Source organism: Carica papaya, chromosome 9 (genome assembly GCF_054855325.1).
Source record: "Carica papaya isolate Zhongbai chromosome 9, ASM5485532v1, whole genome shotgun sequence".
NCBI classification, from domain to species: domain Eukaryota; kingdom Viridiplantae; phylum Streptophyta; class Magnoliopsida; order Brassicales; family Caricaceae; genus Carica; species Carica papaya.
In genome coordinates this window covers 7,033,007-7,042,500 of record NC_142317.1, presented here as the reverse complement: position 1 = coordinate 7,042,500, position 9,494 = coordinate 7,033,007, and the positions used below count along the sequence as shown (strand labels likewise).

Below are 9,494 nucleotides of genomic sequence, written 5' to 3'. Positions count from 1 at the left end.
TGCTGGATCCTTCTCTGTTTAACACCAAAGTGGCCGTGAGCCGTCGAAGGGTGTCCTCGAGCTAGTGGAATTTGTTAACGAAACCCACATCCATTCTGCTCAAATGGTCATGTAACATTCTCAAATTGATTTCCAAGTTTTATATTCTTTCTTTATCGGTAGTCATGACTCTGATACTAATATTAATTCTCAGTTAAAAACTTATAAATTTAGCTAAGATTTAATCTTTTGAGCGAAAAAAAATCACAAATTTTTTACAATTCAAATGTGATTTTTTATTGGTGAAGAATGAAGTTTAAATACACAAAATTCAACTGTTATTATTAACTAGTTAGGGAACAGCCATACGATCTTCGCCCATCCCATTTGTTCAAATTTTCTTTTTTATTCAGTCATCTTCTACACGTGTTCTCCTGGTACGTCGAAACTTATCAAAATAACAAACATTATTTAAAAAAAAAGCAAAAATATTTAGAAAAAGAAAACAAGAAAAGAGTTTTTTTCCTTTTTTTTTCTTTAAAGGAAGAAAGAGTTTTATGATGCCAACAAGAAAATTAACCAAGAAAGAGGATTATCTTTTTATCATTGATATGTGGATTCACCTATACCAACAATAGTTCTGAACAAATGAATTTTGTAAATTTAAAAGGAAGAAAAAGATCCCTGTTCGGTTGCAGAATGATCTTCTCCAATTCTTATCCTAATGTTCCGAGATTCATCATCTCCATGTCCAACAAATCAAATAATAAAATTTGTAAAACATTCCTATCAATTCAAATTACAGGAATTTTACTAGGAACAAATAACCCAGAAAAACACTGTAACTTGACAGGAAATCTCCTCGTACACAAAATATTGCATTGCAAAGACAAGAGATACCGATGCTTCTGCCTTAACCAGAAACTAGTTGGTCAGAACTCAAAAAGGCCTAAAATGAATCTCCTACAGTCTGCCTAAAACTGATGACATTAGAAAGCAATAAACGAAGCAAAGCAGGAGAAAAAACCATCTACACATGATCATAGAAGAAAATAGATGCAAAGGTGCAGAGACCGTAGTAAAAAATTTTCATCACCCCTACATTAGATTGAAAACCCACAGAAAGACATGGCATATATTTTAACCTAGAATAAATCTAGAAACAAATTTTAACAGCAAGTAACTCAATAGTTCACTCATGTTCAACAAAAACATCGGGACTTAGTTGCCTCGGTGTGCAAAATCCTCTCAACAGAAATAAATGTCCAAAACAAAACTGAAACACAAAATACTAAGTTCTCTAAGTTTAACGGTATCGACGTAGAGACAGTGTGTTGTTCCTCTTCCAAGTTGCCCTCCTTGAAGGTCTTGCCTTGTGGTGCAAGTGTCCCTTGCCACGGAGGCCTCTGTACTTCTTTCCAGCTGAAGTAAGTCCTCGGAGTTCTCTGTGCTTGTGAACAGGATTGCAGATCCAATTGATTCTTGGATCATTTCGAACTGCATTGTGAGCAGGATCAACCAAGATTATCTCATAGTACTTATATGTGGAATCCTGCAAGGACAGATAAAGATATACAGCATTACTATCGCGAAAGTTGATTCATATCAAATGACAACAAAATCTCACAACATGGCCATATAGCTTTCTTTTGAAAGATAATTGGCTCTCTTTGTCTACAGCTATTGATAAGATAAACTGAAAGCAAAATTTAAAAAAGAAATAGAAAAATTGTAAACATATTACAAATTTTGATCAATTGAAGCCACATACATTGCACAAGTTTTATTTTATAACAAACCTCATTGATCCAGTAGGAGTTCAGAACCCTAAGACCACCCAATTTCCTACCAGCACGTTCCTCAGCAACAGAGCGCTTGCTCCTCTGGAATTTCAGCTGCGTAACACCTTGATTTGTTGGTTTCCCATACACAATACCCTTGGGAACTGGTCTCTTACGTCCACCACGCCTTACACGCACACGATAAATCACATAACCCTGTAAGGAGTGTCAACAAAGCCAAAGTCCATTAGTCCAATAATTGGTCGCTCAAAGCAATAAAAATATTCGGAACCAACAGATTCCTCTATTCTTGTTTGGTAGAACTGAAAAATATACATTGGAGTAGTCAAAGAAAAAAGATAGTGATACGACAAGATTCCATGAAGGCAAATTACATCACAAAATCCAAGTAACAGCACTCTGATCTAAAATTCATGGAGGTACTTGTTCAACCTTTTGCTCCCAAGCAGTGGGATGAGCCAAGGGCTCTAACCTCATTCCTGTCGAAAAATGAGCTGGCATCTCACAGGCAGTGGCTTGGTTAAGGGAACCCAAGATTTTACGACTGTAATTTTAGAGACACAAAAGAGAAAGCCTATGGTTCGCTTTTATAACTGGATAACTAGCACTGAAACCCATCTTTACATCAGATGGGTTGTTGTTTCGATGAGCCCTACTTTATTGACTACAACTTCTGTATTTGTTATCGCATTGATTGCTGTTCCTCAAGTAGATTTTAAAAATTTTAAACTCCATTAATTCACATTTGTTTTCTTCATTATTAACATATGTCTTTGCGATAAAATATATTGATTAAAAATTAAAATTAAAAATTAAAAATATTTCTATGTACATTACTAACTTATAATCTTCCTCCTTGTATAACACCATTTGATCCATTCAGTTTAGAGGGGAAAAGAATGGAAACAAACAAGGATGTGAATAATTTACACATGCATGTCAAGATTAGTAATAGACAAACTACAACCACATCAGTAAAATATCATGACAGATTAAGTTAACAAAGTGCTACTTGATGACGTAAATCTCAGGACTCGGAATCAAAGTTAGCTAAATAAGAACCTTCAAATGAAATTACCTGCTTGGCCTTGTAACCCAAGCGACGAGCCTTGTCCGGGCGAGTGGGACGTGTCACTCGGACAATGGATGGCTGCTGTCTGTACTCCCAGCACCTCACCCTCTGCAAAAACCTCATAACATCTGACTGCTTCTTCCTCCATAGCTCAGACACGTACTTGTAAGCCCCTGATTTTTATATAATACCAAAAACATCATTATGGAAGTTCTGCTATTAAAGAAAATACAAAAACTTTTTTCAGAAGGTTCCAATATACAGAAACTAAAAGTATCATTTCCAAACATCCATGGCTAGCTAGATCATGGTCTTCTCAGCTTAGATAAACCTAACGATGAATATAAAACTCATACAGTAAACGCATTGCAATCACGGGTTGCAAAATATAAAGAAACTAAAATACCCATCAGTCAATTTGTTGAATCATAAACACGGTATGAAACCAATATACAGAGAGCAACATAACAGGACACTGAAGATGGTGAGTTCCTTCTTCCCTAAACTTAAGACAAAAGGCGATTTCATATTAAAAAAAAAAAAAGAATGAAGAAAACAATAACTATAGACCCATGAATCAGAAACTCAAAATACCTTTAAATGAAAAAAAAAATTGAAGTGTTACGGCATAATCTTGCAGATTTGTGTAAGTAACGAGTATGTAAACGGATTATGAAATGACTGTGACACTAGCCAAGCAAATGGATGGGTTTAGATGACATTGAAACATGAAATGTAATAGAAAAATCAAAGGAAACAAGAACTGCGTACCCATTGTTGAGCTCCCCTGCTCTGCAGTTTCGGCTGAGGAAGTGCGGAGGGTGATATATCTTTTGGAGTTAGGGTTTGCAGAATCAAGTCCTAATGCGAAAAAGATTAAATTACCCTTGAGACATGATCAAAATGGCCCGCTTCTTCCTGGTCCCAACTAGATTACAGCCCAATTGACTTTCGCGAACTGCACGTTGATTATTGGGCCCGTGCTCTTAAGCCCATTAGGTTTTTTTTTTTTTGGGTAGCTTTTTAACAAATAACATGGTGACTATTTATTTATGCCACTTCCTCATTTTTAGTGGTTTTTTTTTTTTATTTCTTTTAAATACAATTTAGGATTAAATATTACATGTTTGTTAAAAATATATATTTTTAAATACCGATAGGCTATGTGGATGTAATACTGACAATATATAAAGCACTTGAATGCATAATTTTTAAGTTTTTTAATCTTATAAAATGACTACAATTTTGGGTATTCACTTAATTTTGTATGTAAAAAATAATAAACAAAGAAAAAAATATTGCATTTTTTTGGATTAATTGTGTTTCGAGCTAAAACTTTTATAAGTAGGTAAATATTATAAATATGGTATTTGCGTCAATGTCACATCAATAATACTTTTATTTAAAGCAATTGATAATATTATTGCTCAATAATATAATTTTCTTTCACATGATCAAGCAGTTTATACAACTTATTATATTAAAAAGTTGAGGAAAGACAAGTTATTATTATTAACTTTTTTTCAAAAGGGTTGAAATGTGAATTGTGCAAATGTTATAATACGACTTATGAATCAAACCTTAATTTCGTAATTATTTGCTACGCGACACATGAAGAGATTACTTAACCCAAATGGAACGTCATCATGCTAATTATAATTAAAATAATATATATATTTTTTAAAGTATGATTAACACTAAAATAATATATATATATATATATACACACACTTAGGATTTAGTTTCCAATAATGATTACAAAGATCAAATTTATAAAAGAGTTTTATGTTTGAAATAAATATATTTCACAGAAAATCTTAAATTCATCTACAGTTTTATTTGTGACTTATTTTTTAAAAATAAAAGTTTAAGAGTCCATAGAAATATAAATATTAATTTATAAAATTCTGTATTTTTATATATTTTGAAATTTATTTTTTACTCTATATTTATTTATTTTGAAAATTTTTAAATTCTGGAATGTAAATAACAAACATTATCTTGAAAGAGAAAAGCAAAAATTATTCAGAAAAAGAGAACAAGAAGAAGAGTTTTTTTTTTTTTTTTAAAAGAATTTAATAAAGAAGGAAGAAAGAGTCTTCCCAAAGAGTCTGCTTAAATTTTATCTTCTCCCCATGAAGGAGAAGAGGTGGTGGGATAAGGCAGGTCAGAAAAGACAGAAAACAAGATCAACTCTTCGGTGGAGGAATATATAAAGTCATATCTGATCTTACCAACACTCTTGTGTCCTAAATCATGTACGGTGGTGGTAGAGGCATGGGAGGTGGTGGACCAGGAGGAAGCCTGTTAAGGACTGTTAGCAGAGTGGTTACTGGGAGTGGTGTTACTGGTAGCACTACTTTTCAAGAACCCCTCTCTTCATCGGCCTCATCTTCTTCTTCCTCGGCTTCTGGTGCCTCTAATGCTTCACCTACTGCTACTTCTAGGTATACCCACAAGCCAAATTCTCCTTGTTCGAGTCATCTCTCGATATCGTCATCTGGGTCGCCCTTTGCTTCGCAGAATCTTCCAATAGCTGCGAATACTGGGGTGCCTACTTGGGGTGCTTTTGCCTCTCCCCCTTCTTCATGCTGTGACGATTTTGAGTGGGTATCTTTGGATGGGAGCGATGATGAATTTATTCTCGGCGCTGTTCCGTCCATTGAAGAAGTTCAAAGCGCTGTCTCTTCTATTCAACAGTAAGATTTGTGTTTCTTTTATGAGTAGTACGATTTTTAGTTATCTGAATATCTATTTTCCATACGTTTCTCGGTCTTTTGGCTAAGATCAAGGATATATATTTTCCGGTTTCTTTTGTTGGACATGAGTTTTATAAGGTGTTTAGAATAGACTGAGTAAATTAATCAGGTTGGTAATTTTTTGTATTGGTATTTTCTTATGCATAACTAAGTGTTCAATCCATTTTGCGCCACTCTGGGATTGTATATGGAATTGAAATACGACCAACCCCTCACCCATTTTTAATATGAGAAAGGAACCAGTGAGCTAAAACTCGTTGGATATTATTAATCTTGATAATTGATAATTGTGTTGTTGCTAGTCTTAGCCGATGTTGGGAGGTGATGAACTTCATGCATGGAAATGCATAATTAAATACATCTGAATTTCCATGTGAATTCGGCAAATCAAACCTAGTCTTGATAGACTAGAAATAGTGTTGTCTGCAATTCTTCAAGCCATGAAAAAAATTTCTAAGCAGCACAGACACTGTTTTCAGAAAATAATCTATAGGATATGCCCATTGCTTTCCCAGAATTACATAATGTCTCACGGGTCACAGACAGCAAAAAAGAAATGTCCTTGGCGTGAGGAAGACGAGGTCCTGGGACAAAGTTGAGTTCTGTGGCAGTGCCTGGGTCCTGGGGTCGCTCACCAAACATGGTCCTGGATTTTAAGAAAGTTAGCTTGTGCTATATTGCAGTAGTACGGTGTTGCAAAGACTCTAAGCGAAGAGTTAATCTTGTTGTGAAGATTGGTTCTCACAGGTTCTTCTTTTGGATTGATCGAGAATGGTGATGTGATGGTCAGGAATATACCCACAATTTTATTTCTTAACTGTTTTTCCTTAAATCTAAATATTTAAGTAACTGTCAGTAAGGAACTTGTTTAGAATATGATGCAGAATTATATCAACTAGAATTTCTGAAGGAGTCTTGAAATAAGATGTAAATAATAAATTGAGTTCTAAGCTATCAGTTTAACCTTTTAGATAAACTGATTATAACTACTTGTTTAATGTTATCAATGACTATTCTGTTTTTATCTCATAGCTTGGCCTCACCTGTATCCACCATTCATGTACAAACTCCACATAAGGGGAGTATTAAGGGATATTAATCCTATGTTAACTAGTTATAAAGATATAATGACTTAATCTCTGTTATTTAACTAATTATAAGGATTTATTGACTGTTGTGTCAATGGAGATATGTAATGTCTTTTATATATTTCCAATCTCTCTGCTTATCATTATATGGTGTTAGTATTAGGATCTAACTTAGTTGAAAATCTAGTTCATAGCCACAGTGCATCCCTGTAAGTATTACATTTAATTTCAGGGTATAGGTTATTTCCTTAACATAGCTGGGTTACTTGTGTGGCCTTTTTATGTGCTCTCAACTAAAGATATTGCTTATTCATTGTATTCTTTTGTATGTGGAGTCTTGAACTAATAAGCATATGAAATAGGATTTGAACACGAGGGATGCAGACTTATGGATCTGTATTCTAGTTGAACAGTTTGCCATTGACTGAATGGAGCCGGTAGATTTAACTAATTGATAGGATAACTTTAGGTTGTTCTTTTGGACTATACTGACTTGATAAATTTTTCCTGCTCAACTGAATGTGATAAATTTGGACCAAGTTTCTACTGTGTTTGTGTTTCTTGACTTCATGCAACTAGCTTAAATGTAGACCAGCCGACTGGATTAATCGTCTTATGATCACGTGGATAATTTTCTGCTCAGATCTTCGAATCTCAGAACTGCCACATTAGTCTTCTAAGTGCTATAGGCTTTATGGGCGTGTAAGTGATGTGTATTAACTGCCAAACTTTAAGCACAAGAGTTAAGCACAAGAGTAACTATAAGGTGTTCTAGGAGTTCAGATGAGTTGACAGGCATTATAAATATAGTCATTGCACTTTAGAATTTTTTTCATAATTTTTAACATAAATTTGAAATCAATCAATCACATTTATGCCTGCCAACTTCTGTGCTTTGGGGAGTTTCTTATTATTACTCTTACGCATAATTAATCATAGGATATTGCTGTCACTTATGATTTTATTCTCTAAAAGAAAATTTCTTCTATTTATGCAGCATTTTTTTTAACAAATATCTATTGTGGTTTTATTTAATTTAGGGCTTTTGATGCGACATACTCCGAACTTGTTAGAGATAAATTTTCTTACAATAAGGATAAGGATGTAGCAGATCAGATATCAAGTCTAACTGGCGTGGTTCATCCCGGTTCTTTGGTGGCCACAGAGTTAGATTGGAAGGAGCCAAGCCTGCATCTTTGTAACTCAAGAATGCTGCATGGTCATCATGGATATGAGAGAGTTTATGATGCTTTTCATTTACTGCAAACCGAGCCATCAGTTCAGGTGCTGACTATTCTTATCTTCTGCATGAACAACCATCATGGAAGCTTATTACCTTCTTTTCATCTTTGTAAACTTGTTTACTGGCTAGTGATATCATGATTACACTTGTGGTTTGTGCAATATGGATGGAGAATCTAGTCACTATAACGTAGAACAGGAATATATCCTCTAATTCTTACACAAATAAGAACTGTGCCTGTAATTATTGAGTTCCTAGCGTGAAAAGTATGTGCCAATGTTGATAATCAGTTGGAATTTTTTTCAACTGTTCAGAATTCTTATCCCAATTTGACTTACTTAAAGGTAAATATTATGATATTTTGCACAGAAAATGGTAATATCCTTATCATCTGACAAAGCTGTCTGGGATGCTGTTTTGAGAAATGAGGTGGTACGCGAACTCAGAGAGTCTTACTATGCAGGTATGGATGAAGTTAATTGAGATCTTCAATGGAGAATTCTTTATCGTTTTACTTATGAAGGTGGTGTTGTAGTTATTGTTTTCTGCCCTATGTCATTTTCTTTCCTTTTTAGGCAGATTGATATAGCGCATTTGGCTGTAATGCAGTCCAAATTAGAATTTGGAGAAGTTAAATAATTGAAAAACAGTTTTTATTATTAGTTTAATGAAGAAATTTTTGAAGGATTTCATTGTTTCCTGGAAACTTGGCTTGAGTACTCACTACAAGCTTACATATGTGAATGATAGGTATAACAGAGAATGATAATCCAGAGAGTTCGGATGAGACTTGTGATGATCCCTCTTCGGCAACAAGCTTCATAAAGTGGATTTTTGACAGCACTAAAGCAAAATTTCAGGAAGTATTTGAGCAAATAACAAAACTTGTCAATGAATTATTTAAACCTCCTGAAGATAAGAAGACAACAGCAGGAACCCCTGATCCATTTGAAGAAAAGCTGCGGACTTCATTCCTGCTATCGATTCTGGTCCTATTGGTGGTGGTGGTGAGTCGAGCGAGCAGGGCTTGACCATAATTTGACGACATGACAATGTTTATATTCTACCATGTTTTAGTGACTTGTACTGATGAAAAGGGTGTTTTTTTAGTGTTTGCTCTGATGAAATTTCCCTGTGGATTTTTAAGTACTGATCTTTTAGTTGACGTTTGAGCTTTAGTTGGCTTGTTCTATAAATATTGTTGGGATTTATGAATTTTAGAACGTCTTGGCTTTGTTTTATTTGCAACTTGCATAGTAGGTGTACCGTAAATAATTTTAAGCAGGAACAAGGAAAAATGTATTTGGTGCGTGTATCTCGTAACGTAAATTTCTTAATTGAATTACTTTTTGATATGAACTACCTATAGAAGTAATTTAATTTGATCAATGAAAACAACATTTCAATTGGTTTACTTATTCTCCATCCTACTTTATTTTCTTTGTAGTTACATAGTTAGAATATACTTGGACATCAAGATTATGTTTCTTCTTAATCTGGTCAAAAGCAGGTACCCAATGTTTAAGATTAAGAGATTCACAAGAAAAACTT

General features: G+C 34.2%; 2 protein-coding genes across 2 annotated transcripts; one reads left to right on the top strand and one right to left on the bottom strand.

The window, feature by feature from the left end:
* Positions 1-1,058: 1,058 nt before the first annotated feature.
* On the bottom strand, positions 1,059-3,740 carry LOC110820460 (large ribosomal subunit protein eL15z). Its single transcript, XM_022049931.2, has 4 exons — positions 3,625-3,740; positions 2,860-3,026; positions 1,779-1,976; positions 1,059-1,531 (listed from the first exon to the last, which is right to left on the bottom strand). Exons 1-4 carry the CDS (start codon positions 3,626-3,628, stop codon positions 1,286-1,288), a joined length of 615 nt encoding a protein of 204 aa, XP_021905623.1. The 5' UTR covers positions 3,629-3,740; the 3' UTR covers positions 1,059-1,285.
* Positions 3,741-4,957: 1,217 nt separating this feature from the next.
* On the top strand, positions 4,958-9,184 carry LOC110820501 (Uncharacterized conserved protein (UCP012943)). Its single transcript, XM_022049986.2, has 4 exons — positions 4,958-5,552; positions 7,741-7,984; positions 8,313-8,406; positions 8,694-9,184. The coding sequence occupies exons 1-4, from the start codon at positions 5,110-5,112 to the stop codon at positions 8,972-8,974; spliced, it is 1,062 nt and encodes a 353-aa protein (XP_021905678.2). The 5' UTR covers positions 4,958-5,109; the 3' UTR covers positions 8,975-9,184.
* The last annotated feature ends 310 nt before the right edge of the window (positions 9,185-9,494 follow it).